The sequence below is a fragment of the Cydia splendana genome, chromosome 16 (genome assembly GCF_910591565.1).
Source record: "Cydia splendana chromosome 16, ilCydSple1.2, whole genome shotgun sequence".
Classification (NCBI taxonomy): domain Eukaryota; kingdom Metazoa; phylum Arthropoda; class Insecta; order Lepidoptera; family Tortricidae; genus Cydia; species Cydia splendana.
The window spans coordinates 3,817,352-3,844,483 of record NC_085975.1 but is presented as its reverse complement, the minus strand read 5'-3'; the positions used below and the strand labels follow the sequence as shown (position 1 = coordinate 3,844,483).

The 27,132-nt window shown below is 38.5% G+C and overlaps 1 protein-coding gene and 2 non-coding genes across 3 annotated transcripts; 1 reads left to right on the top strand and 2 right to left on the bottom strand.

Moving 5' to 3' along the window:
* Positions 1-754: 754 nt before the first annotated feature.
* LOC134797990 (activating signal cointegrator 1) lies at positions 755-27,132 on the bottom strand. Its single transcript, XM_063770324.1, has 12 exons — positions 26,984-27,132; positions 26,682-26,806; positions 25,681-25,872; positions 25,071-25,189; positions 23,484-23,632; positions 22,878-23,041; positions 21,627-21,802; positions 21,271-21,440; positions 19,176-19,297; positions 17,914-18,010; positions 15,883-15,980; positions 755-908 (listed from the first exon to the last, which is right to left on the bottom strand). Exons 1-12 carry the CDS (start codon positions 27,049-27,051, stop codon positions 820-822), a joined length of 1,569 nt encoding a protein of 522 aa, XP_063626394.1. The 5' UTR covers positions 27,052-27,132; the 3' UTR covers positions 755-819.
* On the top strand, positions 1,432-1,632 carry LOC134798482 (small nucleolar RNA U3). The gene has a single exon (XR_010145198.1). It is a non-coding gene; the product is annotated as a small nucleolar RNA U3 (small nucleolar RNA).
* On the bottom strand, positions 19,844-20,045 carry LOC134798481 (small nucleolar RNA U3). The gene has a single exon (XR_010145197.1). It is a non-coding gene; the product is annotated as a small nucleolar RNA U3 (small nucleolar RNA).

Sequence of the window (27,132 nt, the reverse complement as noted above, 5' to 3'; positions counted from 1 at the left end):
TTGCTTGCTGAAAACATTATTATTTATTGTCTTTACTAACTCGGATAGGTAGTTGACTAGTTGTAAGTATACAGATATATTTTGGTGCTTGAAAATGACAAATGTTATCCTTGAAAGGTGCCCAAAAATCGATGTATTTTACTATATTTTAATTGTTTGTAAATGTTGGTGCTCATGTTAGCATGTAAGATTATAAGTGTTGACATAATTATATTTCTTATCAAGTGATATATTGACGTATCCGAGTTTAGGCATGTAACATTTTAATAATAAATATGAATAAAAGTCATTCCAACCCATTACAATATTAATATAATACAAATATCATAATTCCCTATAATCGATGTTTTCATCCTTATCGGATGTCGTATACTATACGAAATAATTCTGGAACTTAGAACTTTTTTTTTTCAAAATTTGTTAGAAGTAAGAAAATTAAGTATTTCGAGGAATTGAATGAACCCAGTGTGTCTTTATAAACTGACTGTAAAAAAGTGAGCGTGTTTGTGTGTGTGAGCTAAGCCAGTGAAGAAACAGTAGTTCATCTTTCAAGATTCTCTTAAATTTTTCGCAGGGTTTCTTTAAAGATGAGTTACTGTTAAACTATTTGTATGTGCGTATAAGGACTTATTATATTGAACTGTTAGTTGTAAACGTTGTAAATAAATTATTTCAATAACAAATTGTGTTTATTTAAATAGGAAAGCTACATGTACAAACAGCAACACTCGTAACTCTACATCGGTGGACCTTATTACATAAGGCATAAGGTCCACAGTTAAAAGTGTGGGGCGATGGTATTTTGTTGGTAAACTAACGTTAGCCGGCGTTCGCTTCCTCTGCCGCCTGTTTTGCCATTTTCTGGATGCTTTTGACGGCCGCGTAGTGGATGGTCTTGTCCAAGGCATCTGTAAACAAAAAAATGCCATATAAATAGAAAAAAAACCCTACTTATTCTTTATTGGTAAAAAAATCTGTACCCTATTGCAGTCTTACTAAGTTCCCTAATAATAATTAAAAAATTGCTAATAATAATCTTGATCAATCATATATCTTAGATTGAGAAGTATAATACCAGACTGAGAGATGAGACACATGTTAAAAATTAAACAAATATATGTATTTTCTTGCAAAGTTCGTAAACGGTCGTCCGGTTCGGCCTTGTGAGCCACGAGTGCCATGCCATAAAGTCATATCTCTATACAATTGCTGCGGTGACATATGACGTTTTAGCATTACGGCACCACGGTGATAATGTCGTCATTGATAACACATGTGAGCCCAGAGCCCACGTGGTGCGCACATGTCGCAAGTCCCAATTTCCCGCTAGATGTCGCTGTATCACCCACTGCGCGCCCATACTTTATTCTACATCGCGGTGTAAAGATTTTTCTCGGAATCATGACCCGGCTCGGGCGAGTAGTGTGCGTCAAGACCTTACTTCATAGGATCATTTCTATAGTAAGCTCTTCACCAGGCTATCACAATACGTGAGCTGACCCCATCCACGAAGATGAGTCGTGGCGCGGTGCCCTGAGCGTGAGAGAGGCGACGACTGTCTGGTCATCAGCCATCGATGATCGTTCACCTCCCCTCCGGGGAGGCGTGGGGTACTGTCGCTGTCTGAGTGGCTGATTTTTTAACCCATTTTAAATTTGAAAACTATCAATTGTAATAAAAGTTAATAAGGTCACGAATTGTCAGACAAATATTCGTAATCAACTAATCACTTACATTTTGGCATGGTCTTAGCAGAGATATATATGTCGGACCCTGACATCAGAAAGACTTATTGCAGCGTTATAGTTCATTATTTTAGACGCCTGTATAAAATCGATTAGCAATGTTGAGCTACATGTTATTTGATTGTAACGAAATAAATAAAGTTGCGTAGAGAGTAACGCCATCTATTGGCGTGTTGTTGAACTAAAATGACAGGTAGAAGGCTTTGGAACGTCGAGAGGTTTCTCTCGAGTGAGCGTAGGCACGAGTTGGTATTTTTGTCGGTATGTTGGTAGACTGGTCGAGCAGGTTTACCAACTTGACTGAGGCGGGAGCGGAGAGGCTCCGCCGCTGGTAGTTCTTCTTGATCGGACCGCGCTAGAGATCGGACGTACTCGTTAGCCAACCTCGTGCCTAACTCGCTACGTTCCTGAAGGCTTATACCTGAAGGATTATTCTGATAGCTTATAGAATCCCGCGTTCTTTAACCATTTAGCTAAGTGTTTTATTTCAAGTGTTATTTTGATTTCTTATGTTTCATTAGGAGCTTACTTTTGTGAAATAAAGAAATGATGTGTTATGTGTTGTTTTAACTTGTTTTGAAAAGATTTGTCCCTCTGAGTTTGTTGCCGGTCCCATATAGGGCTAAATCTTCTCATGTCAGAGGCGTAGGTTTGGAGCCGGCCTAGTTTGACTTGAATAAAGATTTGAACGGTTTATAGCATCTTTTCATTTTCAAATCAATCCTTTGAAATAAAATTAGCACTTAGTTATTTTTATCGTTTAGTACTGAAATATATGGTAGGCGCTAGTATGGTTAACGAGTTCGAATGTTTATTTCATGCACTGGTAGCATGGTAGCATACTGGTTTAGCTGTGAAGTAATACATTATCGTACTACCCCACGCGCCCACCGCTTTTAGGACCATCGGTATTCGACATCAGCAAGTGGGATCGATGCAGAGTTTCATGTATTGCTTACACAGCCACATGGGAGCGTGGTGTATTTCTGGTGTGTTTTGGTGACCTACATTCCATATTCTGGACATGTGGTAATGGTAAGCTCACGTGTCCAACCTTTATTGAAAGTTGAGTGCAATTCATTGTTATTTGGTGAGAATTATTGTGAAATTGTGAATTATGATTGAGGCAGTCTAGCATAACGGTTGTGACGTGACGTCATCTCTGGGATCGTTACGTTTCTTTGTAATTAATTTTTGTAATCCATTTAAATCGAAGCGATCTTGAGTTATTTTGATTTGAAATCCATACTGCTAATTAAAACCAAGTATTAGCTATCACGATGTGATATTATTTCATCGCGCATTTGTGAATTTACCCTCAATAATTGATTTTCATGAAAATCCAATTAATTTTTATAATCCATTTAAATCTAAGTGATCTTAAGTTATTTTGATGTGAAATCCATATTGTTAATTATAACGAACTATCGGATATCGCGACGTGATATTATTTCATCGCTCACTTGTTAATCTACCCTCAAATATGAATTTTCATGAAAATAAAAGTGCACCGTTAGAAATTGATCCTGCTGATTTGCCAATGCTATGCGTTTAGTAATTAATAAAATTGCTACAAATTATTGCCCGTAATGCCGTGATAGATCACAAATCGTGCATACTATGGAAACATGAGCTACGCATATGAAAATTAATGTTACAGTGTCCTGCAGCCCGAGCCGAGCCAACTTACAGACACCATTACGCATGTGACACAGAAGCAGCTGTGCAGTATCATCTGTGCTGGAGATTTGGAAATAAAAGGACAGGTTTCGTTCTAATTGTTTATTAGTGAATTTTATTTTGAGTGTAATGGCGAAGCATAACAGTCGAACGTAACTAATAAGCTGTCACTTTTCGTATTGGCCCATTTTACCGTGTTACTTATTTTTGGAACACGTGTTTGTTTGTTCATAGAATGAAATAAAACACACTCATTGAAGTTTAAATTTTAATCTGAGATTTTTAAAGTCCCGTATCCTATGGCAACATGTCTTTTGTGTCCGCTACTAGGGCACATTCACAAACCCTGAAGTTTAACCTGCATACATGATAAACCTGATACCGTGCAAATGATGATTTCAGTAATAGCCAGCTATGATGAACCACATCGTGCATCTCGCCATCTGCCGCAGCAACGGCAACTGCAAGTCGGAAAGCATCAGCCTTCGTGCTTGGGTCGGACTTCACCACCACCACCTTTGACTTGGTCGCGTGCATCATGCTTTATTAATCTGGTGAGCAGTTCCCATTTCGTTGGGATTATTTTGAGATGTTTTACTTCTGTATAGAAGTGTTGAGCGAGTTTCTGTTGTTAAAAGCTAAAGTAGAAAGCGATCTTTAGTGATTTCATCAGTGATGTTCAGTTTCAGTTGATCAGTTGACGCTGATAGTACCAATGGTTCTGAGTAACATGATTTAAAGAACCGTTTTTATTTTCTTTTTGGAATTCACTCTTAACATTGTTTTGCTTTCGATGGACTGAAAGCTTGTACTTTCGAAGGACTGAAAGTACGCCCGATGGACTGGGCAATACTGTCATGCTTTCGATGGACTGAAGGCAAGCCCGATGGACTGGGCACTACTGTTTTGCTTTCGATGGACTGAAGGCACGCCCGATGGACTGGGCACTACTGTTTTGCTTTCGATGGACTGAAGGCACGCCCGATGGACGGGGCACTAATGTTTTGCTTTAGATGGACTGGGTATTGTTTAGTGACCGCATCAGAAGTGCCGGAGCATGTAAGAGGTGCACGTGGTCTGCTTTTTATGTGCAGAATGCTCTTTGCGAAGAGTAGCACTTACGCGGCTTAGATGGTTACTACTGACGAGGGTCTGGTATCTGCCGAAGGACTGGCAATGCACCGAAGGACTGGTGTTGTTTTGTTAAAAATGAATTCCCGTTGATGTACTGTGTTCATATGAGTAAAATTGGCATTATTAAGTCAGAGTGCTATTTATTTTAAGATGTCCTACAATGATTATTATCACATTTGACCAAAATATTTTTTTTAATGCCAGATAATTTCCCCGTAAATTGATATTGATGACAATAGTAGTGATACTGTCGAGCAATGAATTAGAGCTGTTGTGATTTGTGTTTTTGATGTTTGAGATTGTTCTGTTTTCACATAAATTTGAGAGTATCCGCCAGATGGAGGCGATGATTAATGGAGTGTATCCGCTAGATAGCGGCGATGATTACTGATTATTTTTATTAAGTCGTTGCTCGATGGACTATTTTTGACTAGAGAATTGAGTATTGTTAAAGTAATTTTGAACAATCATTTTTTCTGGTTGGATTGATAACAAAGTTTGATTTTAATAGTAATTTGAGAGAGACCCAAATTGTGGGTCAGGAATGACCGAGCGATGAGATACTGTGCTGAGTATTTTGTTACAGAATCAAATGCATACACCCACCCACGAGGACGTGTGTAGCGCAGGACGGCCGTGTCGGACCCTGACATCAGAAAGACTTATTGCAGCGTTATAGTTCATTATTTTAGACGCCTGTATAAAATCGATTAGCAATGTTGAGCTACATGTTATTTGATTGTAACGAAATAAATAAAGTTGCGTAGAGAGTAACGCCATCTATTGGCGTGTTGTTGAACTAAAATGACAGGTAGAAGGCTTTGGAACGTCGAGAGGTTTCTCTCGAGTGAGCGTAGGCACGAGTTGGTATTTTTGTCGGTATGTTGGTAGACTGGTCGAGCAGGTTTACCAACTTGACTGAGGCGGGAGCGGAGAGGCTCCGCCGCTGGTAGTTCTTCTTGATCGGACCGCGCTAGAGATCGGACGTACTCGTTAGCCAACCTCGTGCCTAACTCGCTACGTTCCTGAAGGCTTATACCTGAAGGATTATTCTGATAGCTTATAGAATCCCGCGTTCTTTAACCATTTAGCTAAGTGTTTTATTTCAAGTGTTATTTTGATTTCTTATGTTTCATTAGGAGCTTACTTTTGTGAAATAAAGAAATGATGTGTTATGTGTTGTTTTAACTTGTTTTGAAAAGATTTGTCCCTCTGAGTTTGTTGCCGGTCCCATATAGGGCTAAATCTTCTCATGTCAGAGGCGTAGGTTTGGAGCCGGCCTAGTTTGACTTGAATAAAGATTTGAACGGTTTATAGCATCTTTTCATTTTCAAATCAATCCTTTGAAATAAAATTAGCACTTAGTTATTTTTATCGTTTAGTACTGAAATATATGGTAGGCGCTAGTATGGTTAACGAGTTCGAATGTTTATTTCATGCACTGGTAGCATGGTAGCATACTGGTTTAGCTGTGAAGTAATACATTATCGTACTACCCCACGCGCCCACCGCTTTTAGGACCATCGGTATTCGACATATATAACTCCGTATAAGATAAATAAAGTCTAAGAAAAAAACGTGCCTCGGACGGCCAAGGAAAAGTCATTCTCGAATAGATGGCGCCATTACCTTTGGCCTATTCTCGGCTAGATGGCGTTAGCGACACCGTTTGGTATTTAACAATTTTAACACATATCAGTGAAAGAACATGGGTCAGTATGGAACAATAAAAATTAAGAATCATTTATCCGTAAACATATTTTGATTATTTTATACATTTTCAATTTTATTTTAAGTTTTAATCGTGTGTCGATAGATGGCAGTAAATGTACCGTGACTACAAAATTGACAATGACAGGACCCCTCTATACTATCTATTCTTTTTGGTCTTAGTTATCATATATGACAGTTTTTAGTCAGTCGCACGACATGTCTCTCCGCACTAACTTTTCAAGCACTAATCTTTGTTGTTGCCGATTTTAGGATAATCATCTCGGTCTGAATCAAAACAACATAGATAGGCCAAGAAAGGTACGCTCGGCTAGTATGGCGGAATGGAAATAATTAGTAATAGCTGAAATTTTCGGTGTATGGGACAGATAATAAATCTAGTGATTACGTCGACACATAATCCAAATAAATATATTACATTTAGGTATTTAAAAAAAAATGTAAAAATATAAAAAATCACAGAATGTTTGTAAAAAATATTAATAACATTTTTTAAATTTATACTCATAGAGAAATATTTGCTTTATGACATTAAGCATGAATCACACAAAAAATAATTCTGTATCCTACATTTAAAGTAAGTAACCTACGGTTATTATTAAATTCAGTATATTTCCGTCCTCAAAAATGGTAATAGGCTATTTTTTCTCTCATTATTTCCAAATTACAATAAGTACAAGCGTTGCAATTTAATCGTACACTAAATAATACCGTATAGGAGGTTTTATGGGGTTGTGCATTAATTGCCTGGTTAAAAATGGTAATAGATCAATATCATATGGGATTTTTATTATGAGTTCTCCTTCATCGAATACTGTAAAACTCGGCTTGAAATATGATTCGTAACACAAAAAACCATCTAAAACGTTATCGTTGCTTTAAAGTTGCCGCGCACGAGCCAGCGAGCTAACGCGATTGGTCGTTGCATGGAGCGGGGCGACGGAACGATGAAACTTCCATCGCCCCGAGCGCGAATATTTAAAAAAGTATTTAGTATATTTACTATTTACTCGGTCAAAACATATGTACCAGTGAACGTAAAAAATATGGGAGACTAGATTCGAACTAATTATCAGCTTTAATCTGGGCAAGAGTGCTGTAAATAAGAAAGTAAATTTTACGTAATTGCAGGCTTTCCGTCTTTGCGTGCGCGTTAAATTTAATACAATAATAGGCCAATTATATAGGGCTATTATACTGACACACACCCAATTTGATAGCAGAAAAAGACGCGAAATTAAAATTTTCTTAGGGAAATCAAATCTTCGCGCCTATAAGTTTAAACTTTAGGTTTCAATAGCGGTCATTTAAGTACCACCCCTCACCACTAAAATGTAATTATCAAAAACGACAGTTGCTAATGTTCCCCAAAGTGAGCATTTCTAGTTAATGCTGCAATACAGTGGTACCGGGCACCTTGCGACGCAAGGCCGAGCAGGAATCGCAAACCTTAAAATATTTGCACTAATTATTTGAGTTAGGATTTTGTTAGTACTCTTTAATTGAATAGCAAAAAATATAAGTTATGCATTAGAAATACCGTTTTTATTCGATTTTTAATTAAGTAATTATTGTTAAACTTATTTTTACCGTGTGGTGTCGGTTAAAATTTCACTAGTAACATCATTTGGCGACTAGGGCAATAAAAGTCGACACCACAACCAACAAATCAACAAACAACAATAACCAACAAATTAACAAACAACAAAAATTTGCAGTAATATTCCAAAACTCGACTGAACGCAAGCGCACCGAACCGTGTCGCTCCCCTGACGCGACTCAGTGTCATAAAACGTAAGGCCGTGGTATTAACGACAGCGGATAGCTGAGCGGCGAGCGGTGACTGCAGGCGGCAATAAGGTGTTCAGTTAATGTTTTTATAATTTGAAATGACTTCGTTTCCATGTAGAAATAACCAAACAGACTTTAGAAGCATTTAATATTTTATTTGTGGCCGTATAAATTATGTTTTATTGGTAAATTAACTACAATTATTCATATTTGTGGATAAAACAATATACATACTATAATTAATACTAAATTAACATTAAATAAATACATTATTTATGACATAAAAATACATTGCGCGTATTTAACTACTTAGCACTGTTTAATTAATTGCAAGCAAGTAGTAAAGTATATGGCTCCATCCTATCCTGTATCACGATATACAAGCGATAACATTTTTGCGACAGTTTTGTATAGATAATGGATTTGTCGCTAGAAAATTACGATATCGAGATAAAAGTCAGGTCTCTGAGCGCTATTGAAACCTAACGCTATACATGTTTTAAAGCCGCGCTTTTTCTAGTCAAGCTGAATGTGTTTCACTATAGAATAGTAATCGAATTGGTTCAGATTTAACGTTTAATGCATATAAATAACATAATTAGTAAATAACATAATTTTGGACTAAGTACATTATACATACCTACATGACATCAGGCTATGGTTTGGCGCACCGTGACCCTGAACGGCGCGGTAATGTGTTACGGCTGTTAAGTGAAGTCCAGACGGGATGATCAAATCGACCGATTTGATCAGAAATGAAATTGGGGTCAATCTCCAAATTAAGCAACAATTAAACAACTGTACCGATATTTGGAACCTCAGAATAATATACCCGGCCGGATACCGGATAGTAACTTTGCTTGATTTCAGAGTAAACAAATTGGATTTAAGAAACAGTCACGGTCATATTGTACATTACTCGTTTATTATTTCAAAACAATTTAAACATCCACTCACTTGCACGCGTAGGTACCTACTCATTTCGAACATAGAAATGAGTCCGCGCCAATGTTCACCACGAAACAGGTTAAAACCTGCACAATGCGCACCTAAAAACCGAAATGTAGGTATTGTTAAATTTAGTTTGTAGTTAATTAGTTTTTTGGTGTAAGTGTATGAACCAAGGTCTGAAATAAATGATTTTTTATTTTTTTTATTGTTCCGCCGGCCGAAGATTCGGCGGTCGGATACCGAATATTTGGCCGACGGTCGGGCCGAATATCCGGTATCCGACCAAACAACTATCCATTGCATTTCTAATTGAGAGTGGCAACACTATCGTAGGTCGTATTGCCCTTTTCTAGCATATACGTCCCTCGCTCCTACACTCCCACCACACAGGCAGGTTGCTTTGTCAGTTATACAAGGCAAATTTTCAAGTCATTGGCATGCTGTTTTTCCATCTGGAAGGTCGTGAAGCTAAACTGCTGGTGAGTTTTTGAATTTGTCTCAGTTTAGCTGACTATATTGAAATAGTTATTTATTTTACAAGGGGGCAAAGTTGTTGTTTAACCGCTCGTGCTAATATTGATACTTGAGCAAGTAAAACATTCGAAACATGGAATCTTGAGCGTTGCGAGGGTTTCAAAGCACGAGGGTTAAACAAAATTTGCCCCAAGTGAAACACAAAATGTTTCACCACACCAACCCGAAGCAAATATTAAATGTAAAAATATCATACAAAATCAAATACAAATGAATTTTATTAAATATTTATGATTTAAAAGTCAATTCTACCAGCAAACATAAGAAAACAACTCAAAATTTGCATTTGATTCCTTTGCCTCACTTGTGAATAAAATGAAACTTTGCTCTCAGTCTTTGAAGTGCAAAGTAAGCCTTTCCGAGCTGGTGTGAAATAAATAATTAAATTTTTCACGCCACTGTTCGGAAATGTGGCAATAGATGGTCTAAAACCAAGCTGGAAAGTAGGCAATAGCTGTAGCACTTGAACCACCACTACTACACTCGCGTGCAAAAGTATTGCATCACTTTGCATTTTTTCGTCCGCACCCAATATCTTTGTAATTCTATACCCGATTCTGAAAATTTTGGTATCAACTGAAAGCTTATAATGTAACGCATTAGAAAAATGGTAAATTCAATGAAATTTCGAATCTGAAGACTATAAAAAATCATAAAACTGAAAGTAGTCGCATAATGCTCCAAAAATAAATCCGGAAACTTGAGAATAAAAGTCATTTTTTAAATACAATATCGTTTATTATTATTAAATTAATACTTGGTATTGCCACCTACAGGCCTCCTTTCACAAACCAAGTGGTTTTTCATAGACGTAATTAATTTTCTAATGTGATCATGAGGAATAGCGTCCCACTCCTCCAGCAAGGCTCCCTTCAACTCCTCAACATTGACCAGGGCAGGATTCCGCTTTCGAACCCTCCTTTTTAGGTAGTCCCACACGTGTTCAATGGGGTTAAGGTCCGGGCTCATCGCTGGCCAGTCCATTGTGTCGATGCCCACTTCGAGAAGGTAGGCTGCGGTGGCCCTAGCGGTATGACACGGGACATTATCCTGCATTAGGATGAACCCCTCATCAAAAATACCGGCATAAGGAACAACATGTTCCTCCAGGATATCAGTGATGTACTTGGCAGCGGTCAATCCACTGTCACGGCCCCCGCCAGGCACGAAAACCAGTTCTGTCCGCCCGTCGTAGGAAATGCCGCCCCAGAACATTACGGATCCACCGTCATAGGCGACCCTTTCGGAGAAGAAACATTGAGCGAACTGTTCTTCTGGCCTTCTGTAGACTCTTCCTTTTCGGTCACATCCATTCAAACACATTCTGCACTCTTTCAAGAAGAGAACTGGGGTTCATTGCTCAATGGTCCAGTCCTTGTGATTTTCAGTAAACTCTCTTTAGGCTGTACGGTGTTGCGCCAGCAATCTGGGCACCGCTGCGGGCCTCCTGGGTGTCAAGTTCGCTTTCTTAAGTCTTCTTCTTATTGTCTACTCACTGGCAGCCACTCCTCGTACCTCACGCAGACGCTGCTGGATGGCAATGCTGGTCTGGTGTCGATCTCGGAGAGATGTTGTGACAAAGAAGCGGTCGTCCCTCTCTGATGTACACTCTCTGCGGCCGCTTCTTGGTCTTGAAGTAAAGGATCCAGTCCCCTGGAACCTCTGGTAAACTCTGCAAACTGCAGATTGGCTTAAATTCAGCTCGGCAGCTACTGAACGTTGGCTACGCCCCGCTTGCAGGGGCTGGATGATTTGGCGGACTTCAGCTTCAGTGGTTTCCATTTTTCCAGGTCTTTTTCACGGGAAAATACGTGGAGATATGTAACGATCGACTTGTGATAAGTGACTGATAACAACCCCTTCTCTACCCCCGTTTTATAAGGGTCAAGGGTAACGCAACTCGTGCGCGTGATAACGTGAAACCGCTCACAAATCGGGAAAATGCCGATAATTTGAAAAATACTGGGCCGATTTCCATGTTTTTTTACTTTTCGTAAAGCTAAAACTTCAAGGAACATGATTACTTTAAAATAATTTAGAGAAATTAACCAGTTTACAAATATATTGGATGCGGACGAAAAAATGCAAAGTGATGCAATACTTTTGCACGCGAGTGTACAATGTTTCATTATTATCATCATCTGTCATTGGTGACAGTTCGCTACAGCAATGAGTATAATTTAAAACATAAAAATCAATAAAAGGTCTTTTTTGGCGCAACTTTTTCCTTCAAAAATAAATTTAGGTTATTTATAGGACCAATTTCTTGTTTAAAAAAAAACGAAATGTCAAACTATTCATTCATTCAGTCAGTTTATTCGATTCACGCTTAAGGCGTTTTTTACTTTTGTAGCTGTTTGTGGTTTTTTTAGTAAAAACGCTTCTAAGTTTAGAGTCCGTTTGAAGCAAACAACATAAAAACGCCTCTTAAATGTGATAAAAAAGAAAAAAGGCGGGATCGGAAAATTCTCACTGAATTGGATAGTACTATAAAATATAAGAAACACGTATCTACGCTCGCTATAAAAATGAGTTCTTCTAGTGAAGAAAATGATATTCTTACGCTGACGCCTACCGAAATTCAAGAGACAGCACAGGCAGTAGCTAGTAATTTGCTACCAGAGAAATCGCGGGCTAGTACTTATAGTTATCCAAATGTTTCCTTATTTCCTCGCAGTAGTCGTGAAAAGCACTATGTAATGCCTCGGCCGGAAACGCTAAAGATGGAGTCGTATTATTCGAGGGCCTCCACCAACGTGTCGGCCCTCAAACTCACTCGTCCATCTTTTAGCGGTTTTCCGTCCTCTCCTACAATGTACTATAGTTGTCCGTTAAATTATCCAGCAAATAAAAACGATCCGGAATAGTGATGTGAAAGTGCAAGAGGATATTAGAAAGAGAGATGCCTAAGAGTAGCATACCATAATGAATACATGTGTCTTAGCTGTATATTGTATTGTTATAAATAATGTTAAAAATGCTTTATGTTGTTAATGTGTTCCAAATTGTGCTGCTTTGGCATTAGCTGTAAGGTGCAATTTGTTATTTGAATTAATAAATAAATACAATAAATGTTAATTTTACAAAATGTACCTATCAAATTACTAAATATCTCTCTCCTCACAGGTGTTACAATAAAGGGTGTACGTACTACATTATTAATTAAACACTCATAATATAATTATATTACATACACATAATAAGTATATCATAGGATATGTATAATCACATTGGTTTGGCGTCTTCCCACCACCAGGCGATAACAAACATGTTTCAATATTATTCTTAGGTTCCGAATATCGGTACAGCTGTTTAATGACAGCATTTACACAAAAATAAAACGCTAATTAAATAACTTATCATATTCGGAACTACAGATGCAACGGATAGTTGTTTGGCCGCATACAGGATACGGGAGGTACGGCCTGACCATAGGCCGAATATTCAGTATTCAGCCGCCGAATATTCGGCCGGCGGAAATATTCAGGTTTTTCAGGTGCGCATTGTGGAAGTTTTGGCCTGTTTCGTAATGAACTTTCGCGCGGTATATAGGTCTATCACTAGGTACGAAATTAGTGCGCGAGCTAGTGAATGGAACGTTTAAATTGTTTTAAAATAATAATCGAGTACGATTATATTCCGATATCAAGCATAGTTATTTAGTACCCTTATTTTAGTATCCGGTATCCGTCCGGATATTAAAATAAGGGCGAGATAGGATACCGGATAGTAACCGAATATCCGGTGCATCTCTATTCGGAACCTAAATTTTTAATCCTGCATGGTGCAAATATGTATAATATTGAGACAATGACTTGAAAATTTGTCTTGTATAACTGACAAAGCAACCTGCCTGTGTGGTAGGAGTGTGGGGTAGAGAGGGAGGTATATGCTAGAAAAAGACAATACGACCTAGGGGCTGTCCATACATGACGTCATCTATTTTTATCATCAAAAAATCATGCTTCGAATGACACCGTTTCCACCTGCGTCATGCTACCATCATCCGATGTCCAGACCCCCCCCCCCCCCCAAATTTGAAATGACTTAAATTTATGAATAGCCCCCTACGACAGTGTTGCCACTCTCAATATTATTTATTCTTAGGTTCCGAATATGGTAAGTTATTTAATTAGCGTTTTATTTTTGTGTAAAAACGCTGTCATTTTAAAGCCGTACTTTTCGCCTTATTGCAAAGGAGTAAGGTGCAAAAGTGTAAACATATATTTCACGTCGACTCTTATTATACTATGTTATACTTATTATGGAACTTACTATGTTATACTTATTATGGAACGTAAACTATGAATTGAAAGAGCACGAAATAGTCAATATAATACGTTTGTTGAAAAAAAAAGTCTACAGACGCTTAGGCGCGAAGGGTTATTGTCTCATAGAAAATTTGAATTTCGCGCCTTTTTCTACTGACAAAGTTGTTGGATAGACGTTAATATCAAATTAAAGAGTGGGCCTACACACTTCGCTGTGACAGAATGTGAAAGTGTCACCAAAACTGTCAAATGACTACGATAATAAGTATTCCTTTTATAATGCCACTCCACACTATGCCATTCTGAAATTAAATAAGAACGATAGATAGTCATGCGCAATTTTTATTTTTGTAGTGGGTCATAATTGACGTATATAATTACGAATATAATTTGAACATCAACCAATAATATTGGATATGATATCAGTTATTTTTAAATCATTCACGCGCGCGTTCATTTTGCTCAGACTTGGCCGCACAAATATTTGGTGCGAGCGAGACGCCCGCGCACGTTCGAATTGGCCTGTCACTTGTAGCAACTTGTAGGTAAGTACATACTTACCTACATACTATCCACGCGTCCTTGGCACGAACTCCCGCCACCGCCCGCATTGAAACTGTCCCCGCGCGCCGCAAGGAAATGTAATCCTTAGCATTAGCGCAAAGAGTTCAAATTTGGTAGTTTCATTTAGCGAATTTGATAAAATGCACATATTTATTACATTGACCATATTTTTGTGTGATTATGTATTGAATATCACTTTGAACGTTATCAGAACAAAGTCTGCAAGAAATTATATCTATAACCATTTTTTCTAGCATGTTTAAGGCGTAAATATATATACAAGTGATACAAATAATATTGATGTCGGATTCTCGGATAAATAGCTTAATGAGGTAGTTTTATGGTAATTCAATCAAAGACCTAATTATTACTTTTTTTTTATATCAAGTCACGACGTATATCCGTGAGGCCCCGCCATTTATTGAATGAGTTATTTTCCGTGTTAATATTTTGACTGATTCCATTGTCGACTCATTATAAATATTATTTTCGTCACGTTTACGAACTAAAAATACTATTACTATTTTTAACAAACAAGAACGGCTCTTTTTTTTTACTATTTTTTTTTACCTACTTCCGGACAGAAAGTTTTTTGGATTCGAAAATAAAGTATCTTAAAATGATCTAAAGAACAGGAATAAAAAAAAATTGCCTATTACTAATTAATGTTTAACGTAAGCGTATCTTTACTGGAGTAAGAGGTCTAGAATATATGAAAGTATTAACACATTCCCTGCCAACGCTTTCTTAGCGCTACGCTCGTAGCCGATCCTAGCATTCTCCCGCTTTGTAGAGGAAAGCGACTACGAACAGAGAACCAGCGGAGCGGATTTTCGGCACTGAATGTGTTAATTAGTAATTACTTCGCTATAATATTCGCTAAGGGCGTTACATTACAGGCACAGAATGTCTAATAGACATATACGTAGACATTTTTCAATACGACCTAAATTTTTGGTCATACGGCAGTACAGAGCAGATTTCGCAACCACGCGCAGCACTTATAGTGTTATCGTGATTATAGTGTAGACAGAAAAGATACCTCTTTGTCTCACCTTCGCAATATCACACACTGTGTGTGTGACACACACTTATGTTTTGAAGTGTGTGAAAAATCAATACGCCTAAATTTATTATTAACATAGTACTGGAAGGGTTAAGTTAGACATGAGGTAACAAAAAAAAAGCCAAGTGTGAGTCGGACTCGCGCATGAACCGTACCATTGCGCAAAAATGGCAAAAAAATCACTTTTGTTGTATGGGACTTGAATATTTGAATATTTATTTTATTCTGTTTTTGGTATTTGTTGTTATAGCGGCAACAGAAATACATCATCTGTGAAAATTTTAACTGTCTAGCTATCACGGTTCATGAAATACAGCCTGGTGACAGACAAACTGACAGTGAAGTCTTAGTAATAGGGTCCCGTTTATACCCTTTGGGTACGGAACCCTAAAAAGTCGTTGAAAAGGACACTTACAGATCTTGTGCTGCCCCCTGACGGGGAACCGGAGCCTCAAGCTGACGGGGTTCGAGCAGATGAACACGTACGGACTGTCGCTCTCCCCGTCTGGGTACCTGCAGACAAAGTATTTCGTATCTAAAAACAGGCAATAGTTATTGTTTTACAAGGGGGCAAAGTCGTTGTTTAAAGATTCCAAATATGAACCACGAGCGTAGCGAGTGGTTCGAAAAATGGAATCTTGAGCATTGCGAGGGTTTCAAAGCACTAGGGTTATACAAAATTTGCCCCCGAGTGAAACACCAAATCTTTCGCCACACCAACCCGACGAAAATGTTAACTGTAACTACTGTAAGATATCAAACAAAAACAAACTCCAAATGAATGTTATTAAATATTTATAATTTAATTTTTTATATCATAATTTAAAAGTCAATTCAACCAGCAAACATAAGAAAACAACTCAACATTTGCATTTGATTACTTTGCCTCACATGTGAATAAAATGCAACTTTACTATCGGTTTCTGAACAACCAAGAGAGCCTTTACCAGTTGGTGTGGTGAAAAAGGAATTTTAGTACAGCTTTAAGGCCTATTGATGTTTTACAAAAAACAGTTAATACTAAGGATCTTGTATAAATTCTTTGACTACTTATACATATTATATGAAATTATAAAGTTACTTTTCTAAAACATCTAGTACCCTAACCTAATCGTCAGCGCGTCCTGTAAAATGTATAAGGAAACAATTTTTTGTGTATATGTATTTCTAGTAATATAGGACTACTAGCGCCATCTATTTCATTTAGATGAAACTAGATTTTTTTTCTCTAACAACACAGGTATCCATATAAGCCGTAATTATATGACTGCTTCCATCCAATTTATATTTTACACTCAAATTAACAAACTATTGAAACAGGTGTAGGTACTTTGTACATTCCAAATTTTCTTACATTTCGTACAGTCGCCATCAGATATATCGGAGCGGCCAAGGCGCTCACAAATACCTGAGCACGCCTCTATTGTCAAGGAGTGCGTGTTCAGATATTTTTGAGCACCTCGGACGCTCCTATAAGCTAATAGCGACTGTACCATTGCGGCAAAAGACTCAAAACATGCATGCACAATGCAGATGGGTGAATAAACTTTTTCATGTCACTAGTTGCCATGGTTACGGTCGGACATGGTCTCCTGGGCCACTCTTAAAATACTAGGTATTTCGTATTTAAATGAACCAAACTTGAGTTTTTTGGCCTTTCCATAATGGGACATCTACTAAGCACGTTTGTAGAACATGGTACAGCAGCACTTCTAAGAAACTATGCTACTGTTGTCTCCTGGCTGATGGGACAGAATAACAACAAGAAATAGTTGATCGACCCAGATATAAAACACAAATTATATTCAAAATAATCCTAAATGTAATTAGATGTCGATTGGAAGACCGCTGTTACAGATGTAGTGCATAATCCGTATTTTCTTGGAAACGTTCGTATTTGTCATGCTACTTCAGTCAACCTCGGTACTTTTTGTACTGAGACTGACTGAAATAGCGTAACGCGATCGCGCGTTTCCGTGAAAATACGATGGTAAAGGATTATGGTGGTATTCCACGTATACAATTTCTTTGTCCAATGTGTATTGCGTCTCACATTTTGCTTTAATGAGAGAGTAAGACGCACTAACATTGGACAAAGAAATTGGACAGATGGAATACCACACTTTAAACTCTCGCGTTTTGTACACATATTTAATTACACAAACGGGTGTACCCGAACATTTTTATAAACAAATTTCGGGTAGTTTAGTGGTGTTTTATTTATATCTCCGTTGACATTTGCTGGGACGTCAGTCTTTCCGTGACCGCTTGGTGCAACTTAGCTGAAACGTCGGAATTTAAGGTAAAAAAAATGAAATTATATCGCGGTAGACCCGTTTGTGTAATTAAATAGGTGGAATACCACCCTTATGCACTACATCTGTAAAAATATATATATGAAAATTAATTGGGTTTTATACATATATACTTCTCTATGAAAACTCACTTTTTCTGGTACTCCTCCTGAGTGAGACAGTCGTCCACGTTAACGCAGCCGAGCAGACACCCCGTCGGATAGAACGACGGGAACTTGAAGTTCTTTTCTGAGAAAAAAAAGTAACGTTAGTAATGGTAATGTAGAGACGACTAGCGCCATCTATATGTATACGACGAAACTAATAATTAGGATATTTTATTCAATGTAATTGAAGTGTTAACTTAAATAAATAAAGAGGGTAATTATTATATATTTCAAAATGAACATTTATGTTGCTTGTCATTTTTAACAACAGTTTGATAGAAATTAGCATTGTAATGTGTAAGGGTGGTATTCCATCTGTCCAATATATTGGTCCAATGTGTATTTGCGTCTCAAATTTTGCTTAATGAGAGAGTGGGACGCAATGCGTACTGGACAAAGAAATTGGACAGGTGGAATACCCTAAGGTACTGGACGGACACATACATTTTTTTAAGTCTTGGTGTCTTCGAGCTTCGTCTTATTAATTTACTTGCATGAAATACAAATACATATGTGTTTGTTATATTTATGATGTATAAATTCTTATTGGCAAATACACTTATTATTTTAGGGTATGATTGCATGAAAGTAAATTCATATTTTCCTTCATAATTTTGGGTACGATTAATAGATGGCGTTAGTAGTGCTAATATGCCACTATTCTATTTTTATAAAAATATTTCTTAATTTTCATGACATCATGGCCTTAAGAAACCGTATTTGACCACCTTAGATTTTTGGTTGTAAACTATATTCAGATATTTATATTTATGAATTTTATGACTTGTTCTCAAAACTGGCTCGGGCATACAAGTCAATGTAATAAGGTCACCAATAGATGGCGTTAGTAAACGCTAATCTAAAAATAGAACGTTCAACCAAATGCAGAAATACATAGTTTTTTTCCACAAATAATTAATCAAGAAATGAGTTATTGTATTGCACATTGTCCGATCTCAATAAAGGCCTTTATAGAATGAACGAATCAATCAAAGAGCCAAGTAAATACAAATTTCACTAAATGTTTAGTGTCCACATATGTATTGTCAGCATTAGAAGTAGCTAAACGGGTGAGGCGTTTAAAATGATCTAATCTCTCTCTCCTAGCCGTATCCCATCATTTCGGATTAAAATGATCCTACAAACGCACTTATCTTAACAATAAAGATGTGTTCAGACTGTGTGATCTAGCCCATCCATACTTTCTTTGAATCTCAAGTGCTCTGCTAGTTTGATCGGACTGATACCTGGGTAAAGTACACGGTACTGGTTTTCTAGGGCTCGAATGACGTCCTGATCTGGAGGTTTCACCGTGGACGCGATCCAGAGCCGTCCCCTGTGGCTGGTGTACCAGGTTCGACCCTCGTGCCTGTAACACAAACACAATATCTATCAATATGATATCAAATATTTTTATGGGACACTGAGGGCAGAATACCAAATCTCGTGCTGCTAAGCGAATAGTTATTTACGATACAAGTGCGGAAAAAAGGAAATGCGAATTACCTATTCGCACGTGTATCGTACAATGTTTTACAGTACATATGGTCCTATTTTCCCGCACTAGTGCGTAAAATAGCACTTTTCGTGCGATTCAAAAGTTTAAAGGGCCATATGTACTCTAAAACGTTGTACGATACACATGCGAATAGGTAATACCAAAGTAATACGCAACTCGTGTCGAATAAACACTACCTTCGGTCGTGTTTTAATTTATCGCCACTCGATTCGAATTTCCTCTTTTCCGCACTTGTATCGTAAATAACTATTTTCTAATCTAACCTAGGTTAGAAAAACTAAACAAAAGTATATTTACAGCTTATTATATAATCGAATAAAGAGATATTAGAACAAGATTAGCGATTGGAGACGCAACGTAAACTTTTTATAATTCAAAATTGGGTTAAAAAAACCAGCCACTCAGACAGCGACAGTACCCCACGCCTCCCCCGGAGGGGAGGTGAACGATCATCGACGGCTGATGACCAGACAGTCATCGCCTCTCTCACGCTCAGGGCACCGCGCCACGACTCATCTTCGTGGATGGGGTCAGCTCACGTATTGTGATAGCCTGGTGAAGAGCTTACTATAGAAATGATCCTATGAAGTAAGGTCTTGATGAACACTTTTCGCCCGAGCCGGGTCATGATTCCGAGAAAAATCTTAACACCGCGATGTAGAATAATGTATGGGCGCGCGGCGGGTGGTACAGCGACATCTAGCGGGAAATTGGGACTTGCGACATGTGCGCACCACGTGGGAGAGTGAGGTTATCTTGTATGTCAAAACGTCGTATGTTACAACAAAACTTATAGTAAGATATGTCCTTCTGGCTTTGACACTGACAAGGCCATACCGATCGATTAGTTTGGCATTCAGTACAAAGTAAACTAACTTGAGACTCGGTAAATCGTAAATATTACCAATAATGCATAAACGAAAAATAAATACGCATATTCATTAAATAAGAATAATTAAATCGCAATTGATTGATTACTAAGCGCCACTTGCATCATCCCACTAACCCGAGGTTAACCGGTTAAACCATTAACCCAGTGTAAAATTGTACTGGTAACCATGGTAACTCCAGATTTAACCGGTTAACCCCGGGTTAGTGGAATGGTGCAAGTGGCCCTAAGTCAATTATACTCGTATGACTAAACCTTTCTTGTAGAATAATGGTCCCTTTGACAGTTCCTTCAAGTCTACAAGCAGCGAGGCCCAGGGCTGGTGCATGGACAGGCAGCGGCCGGTGTCGCTCATCTCCTGGATCTCGGGGTCCTGGATGCGGCTCTGGCTGGAGTCGAATCCTGGAGTTTTAATATGTAAGTGTTGTTTACACATAGAATACTCACATCTTGATCCCCTCAACAAGAAGCGAGGCCCAGGGCTGGTGCATGGACAGGCAGCGGCCGGTGTCGCTCATCTCCTGGATCTCGGGGTCCTGGATGCGGCTCTGGCTGGAGTCGAACCCTGGGGTTTTAATATGAAAGTGCTGTTTACACATAGAATACTCACATCTTGATCCCCTCAACAAGCAGCGAGGCCCAGGGCTGGTGCATGGACAGGCAGCGGCCGGTGTCGCTCATCTCCTGGATCTCGATGTCCTGGATGCGGCTCTGGCTGGAGTCGAACCCTGGGGTTTTAATACGAAAGTGGTGTTTACACAGAATACTCACATCTTGATCCCCTCAACAAGCAGCGAGGCCCAGGGCTAGTGCATGGACAGGCAGCGGCCGGTGTCACTCATCTCCTGGATCTCGGGGTCCTGGATGCGGCTCTGGCTGGAGTTGAACCCTGGGGTTTTAATATGAAAGTGTTGTTTACACATTTAATACTCACATCTTGATCCCCTCAACAAGCAGCGAGGCCCACGGCTGGTGCATGGACAGGCAGCGGCCGGTGTCGCTCATCTCCTGGATCTCGGGGTCCTGGATGCGGCTCTGGCTGGAGTCGAACCCTGGCGTTTTGACCGCCACGGCGTACGCCTGGCTTTGCACGGACTCGTCGAACTGAAAGGGGAATAATAAAATAAATGTATTATTTGATACTATGATGGTATTGATTGAGTTCATAATGTTCATATCCATGCCAAATTGCAGCTTTTTAGCACTAACGATCACGGAGCAAAGCCTCGGACAGACAGACATGACATGGCAAAACCATAAGTTGACTATGGAACCCTAAAAAGTAAGAACCTGCAGCAACGGCGCATTAACCCCCGGAGCGACATCCCTGTCGGAGGGGACCCCGACGTGCATGTTGGGCTGCAGCATAACGCTGCCGCCTCCGCCTCCGCTGCCGCCTGTGATCTCACGGATCCGATCTTCGTCCACATCGTGCTCTATGGTGTTGTCTTCCACTATTTGACGACCTGGAAACATAAAATAATAGAAAATAAAATATAGGTAAGTAAAATATGGAAAATGGGTCGAACGGGCCTGTTGGGCTTCAAGATCACAAAATGATCTAAACTAAACTAATTAGATTCCGATCAGCAGGTTTTAAACATATATTTAGGAACCGTACATCTTTCCCTTTACCAGGCCTCCGTCACACGCTCAAGGCCACGCGCTATATGCCTACCGCTCGGCGTATCGTCGACGATACAACCGACAGAGGGCCGCCGAACGCCCGCCTCAGCGCTCGCACCGCATTGCACCGCGCGTTTCCCGCGCTTATGCTTCGAAATGCCGAAACCACGTAATTATTGTGCAGTAGATGGGTGAAAAAGTCAAAAAAAAACAAAGGAAAAAGCCTATAATAAAGATTCATCTTTTTATGGCGGGCTAAAGGTCCCACCTGAAACGTTTAATAATTATATTGAAGGGTTAGAAAAAGTATTTTTAAATAATTTTGACGACGTAATAATAATTAATCGGCCGGTAGCACCGTATTACAACTTTTAAAAACCGTTGCCTTGCTCCTGAATATTTATTAAAATTATTTACGCGATTTAGGATATTTTCAACTATAAAATTTTAATAACAGAGAATTCCGAGAAGGGAAAAAATTATAAATCATTATATTAAAACTAAAACATATTTGATTCGCAACATTCCTTTTATTACAATAATCATCATAGGTAGGGTAGCTACAACCCTAGCGCATTCTTACGAGGACGCGTTGGCACGTGACTCGCACGGCGGGCAACACAGTCTCGACTGTTTGTGCGCGTACTTATGGTACATTTCTTCTTGTCCTGAGCAGCAGGTATTATTATTAAGGTTTTGTAGGCTATTATAGCGTAGGTATTTTTGCTTTTGTTTGGGAATGAAGTATCTGTTACGTAGTAACTATTTATTAATCTGTGCCTTTACCCCCGTCTCTCACAGACACACATACATATATCTTATGAAATATAGTAGAGCGTCATCTACAATAGCTTTCACCGTCCACCGCGAGCAGTCACGAACGTCTGAACCGAAAAGTTAACTTTTTTTACCGACCTGCGAAGTCGAAGGTCATTTTCTTGGCCAGCCTGCTGGCGTGTTTCTTGTCGTGTAAGGATTGTTGGTAGCGGCTCAGTTTCTCCTTCTCGCTCGCACTCAGCCAGACGCTGCCCGCGTTGAAATAGTCACTGTCATCGTCTGTCACGCGCGTACGTCGCTCACTGAAATACAAATAAAAAGGTGACTTTTTGGTTGTTTCGAGCCCGAATACAGTGACCGCTCCACGTTATAGGGTATTTTCATTCTAACTTGTACTTTAAAGCGCGACTTAAGTTGTGTTTCAGTAACATCTAACCGTTACATTCCTGACAAAATGTACGGAATTTGACATTGACCGTCAGTTTTGTAACAATTGCTAACCGGCCGTTAATGGTACACAGTTAAGTGAAAATGCCCTATAACTAAAAAAATCCAAACTAACAATTTCATAGAACGTTACAAATTTTTAAAAAAAGCAATCGCTTCTAATATTCAGGAGGATAGAAATTAAAAACACCCCCACGCAAACACACAACTCGGGAATCAGGAACAAATATTCGATATTCTACCTCCAACTAACCCAAGTACTTAAAATGTGTGAAATAAAAAGTGTTTTTTTTTCACCTGGTGCGATCGAACTCTAATAGCCTATTCCTATGCGAAACAGCGGCTTCCCAGCCTTTAGGCCGGTTCCGTTCCATGAGAGTCTCCATTAGCTTGGCGCTCGCCTTTGTCTTGGCGTTTAATTCTCTCTGTTCCCCTGGGGTGCACACCTGGCAAAAATACAAATGTTATTTGAGCCAATATTATTAAAACAAATGAGTTATTATCTTGTTTCCGATCACTTTGTATCGGTTTTTTAGAAAAAACCGGCCAAGTGCGAGTCGAACTCGCGTTCCAAGGGTTCCGTACATTAAGTCCGGCTCACGCTTAACTACACATTTCTAACAGGTTTTCCTGTCATCTATAGGAAAAGAACTATTTTGTGTATTTTTTTCAAAATTTTAGAACCAGTAGTTTCGGGGATAAATGGGGGGAATGGTCATTTTCTGGCTATTTTCTTAAATAACTTCTAACCTACGTATTTTAAAAATATAAGAAAAACATATTTGAAATTCTCAAAATGAGCTCCTTCATTTGATATATAACACGATATAGTTTGCAAAACTTTATTTTTAGGGTTCCGTACCCAAAGGGTAAAACGGGACCCTATTACTAAGACTTCGCTGTCCGTCCGTCCGTCCGTCCGTCCGTCCGTCCGTCTGTCACCAGGCTGTATCTCACGAACCGTGATAGCTGAACCAGGCTGTATCTCACGAACAGTTGAAATTTTCACAGATGATGTATTTCTGTTGCCGCTATAACAACAAATACTAAAAACAGAATAAAATAAAGATTTAAATGGGGCTCCCATACAACAAACGTGATTTTTGACCAAAGTTAAGCAACGTCGGGAGTGGTCAGTATTTGGATGGGTGACCGTTTTTTTTTATGCTTTTTTTTTGTTTTTTTTTTTTTTTGCATTATGGTACGGAACCCTTCGTGCGCGAGTCCGACTCGCACTTGCCCGGTTTTTTAACTTTCTCATTTACCCCCAAAAGTGGCCCCCATATAACACTTTAAACTCTCGCGTTTTGTACACATACAACTCAACTGAAACGTCGGAATTAAAGGTAAAAACAATGAAATTATATCGCGGTAGACCCGTTTGTGTAATTAAATAGTGGCCCCCATGTTTAAAATTCATTTGTTTACGTAAGATGTCCATCTTTGGGTCACTAATTTAGATATGTGTACCAAATTTCAACCTAATTAGTCCAGTAGTTTCCGAGAAAATAGTCTGTGACAGACGGACAGACAGACAGACAGCCGCACGAGTGATCCTATAAGGGTTCTGTTTTTTCCTTTTGAGGTACGGAACCCTAAAAACATGATAACTAACTTTTTTTTGAACTATGTATTCTAGGAAGTATAGGATCTACTTTTTTTTCAAATGTTATTCAGAAATGTGCTATAAATAACCGTACAAATAATATTGACCATATTGGTTAGAAAAGTGTTAAAACTCAAAAGTCAGTCAGTCATTCTTACTTTTGCTCAGTCAAAAACCTCAATAAATCTCACTAGCAGTTGCTTGTGTAGTCTAACATAGTAGCATAGCTGTTACATATATGTATAGTTTTACCAATTCTCAGGTAAGAGAAAACTTACCAAATTTCCACAGAACAGGCACGGACCAGAGCCTTCCTGTTTGCAAACAACTCGGCCACACTGTAGACAGTTGTTGATCAACTCGTGCTTAGATGCCTGACAGTCGCAATGGTGACGGCCTGAAAGTCAAATACATTTCCTGGTTTAAAATTCTATTTACTTGGAAAATGGTCCATGTAGGGTGAATGCTATAGTAATTGGCCACTCTTAACAATAAGGCTTACATTGGCTTGTTTCTTTCTGATTTGTTAGGAGTGGCCAATTACTATGTAGTGGCCAATAACTATAAGAGTCACCCTACCCTAAAAAACAATGTACCTGTTTTTCAAGAACAAAATATTAACTGTATGTAAAGAGTGAAAATCGACCTGAGAACCCACAGCTTTAAGATTAATGGAGTAACGCACAAACAATAATAGAAAGCATTTTTTAACAAACCATGTTGCATGTGAGTGGAATAAACTTACCAAAGACAGTTACTAACTCAATTAAGGGTGAATTGTACGAAATGAAAGTAGCTTAGACAAAAATTAAAAAAACGTTTTCCTATAAAATAGTGCAGCAATTTTAACTAACTATTGCATTAAAAAATATTAAAACAAAAAACCACCTTTCAACAACACAACTTGAGCATTCTTGCCCTCCTGCGAGTAAAGGTTGACGAACTTAGTCTTCTTCTTAGACTTGGCATCCTCAATAGGGATGGGTTCAGGCTGCTTCGGAACTTCAGCGCTAATGAAATCCTGTTGCTGCTTGTTTTTAGATATCTTCTTCTTTTGCTGTTTAGGTGCTGTGTTGCCACCTGAAGAAATAAAAAAAGATTAAGTTGTTATCTCAACTTCAGTAGCTGTATTTTCTTGTTTTGAGGTGTGTTTTTACAAGTAAGCAGTATGGAGGTGGTATGAGCTAAAATATAAGTGATTATAGTGTAAACTAATAACTAAATGTAAGTGTGTATGGGGCTGTCCATAAATTACGTCATCGATTTTTGTCGATTTTTGACCCCCCCAAATCATCCAAAAATCATGCTTCGAATGACCCTGTTTCCTCCTATGTCATGCTACCATCATCCGATGTCCAGACCCCCCATCCACCCCTAATTTGAAATGATGTAATTTATGAATAGCCCCAATGCTTTTACTGTGAATAGCAATAATGGCTTATTTATACACAATGGTTAAAAAATAACTGCATTCCGGTTGCCAGGGAGGTTTTGGGATTCAACTGAGCAACTTTTACAATGGGACCAATTCTTAAATAGGGGCTGTCCATAAATTACGTCATCGATTTTTGACGATTTTTGACCCCCCCCCCCTATAATCATCCAAAAATCATGCTTCAAATGACCCCATTTCCTCCTACTTCATGCTACCGTCATCCGATGTCCAGACCCCCCCCCCCTAATTTGAAATGACGTAATTTATGAATAGCCCCATAGTGAAAAAACATTTACCCTCCCATAGAAAATGGACCAGCGAAAATGTATGAAACAAAAAAGTTTTTTTTTTTCGCGTTTTAGTCACCCGTACAACTCTGTATACTTATATACTACTCTTACATTGTAAATTAAATATTGTTGTGCAATACACCAATTAGTTTCTAAAAACATACCCCTACTTGGAAATTTCCTTTTAGACAATTCAAGGAAGAAGTTTTTATGCTGCGGATTGTCGAAATCCAGCAGAGTGCTCATATGCTCCTTTAAGTCCATCTCATTCTGGATTGACAATATAAACCTGAAAAAAAAATTAATGTAAGTAAATAAGATAAAATTGTATTAGATTAAGGTTGAAACATCCAGGCAAAATCCATTGTTTAGCTTATTATAATTTATAATACTTAGTTTTGTATGAAATCTTTGGAAAAAATAATAATAAGCAGTTAAACTTTTATGAAATAAGGTACGCGCTTACTGTATCATTTCTCCAGGTATTTCGAAGTCCAATATTTTGGACAGGCCTTCACCAATCCATTGATCCATTGTAAAAACTTAGTTGCCCTTTTACGGGGTGTTCTAAGTTTTATTTGATTCTTTTTGCCGACGAACCAACTTAAATTAGAA

Bases quoted from the DNA above. Each gene is read 5' to 3' on its own strand.
- LOC134797990 (XM_063770324.1), bottom strand. From the start codon at position 27,051: ATGGATCAATGGATTGGTGAAGGCCTGTCCAAAATATTGGACTTCGAA. The intron at 15,981-17,913 runs GTGAGTTTTCAT...CTTTGTCTGCAG, and splicing joins CAGGAGGAGTACCAGAAAAA to GTACCCAGACGGGGAGAGCG. The intron at 909-15,882 runs GTAAGTGTCCTT...TTTTGTTTACAG, and splicing joins CAGGGGGCAGCACAAGATCT to ATGCCTTGGACAAGACCATC.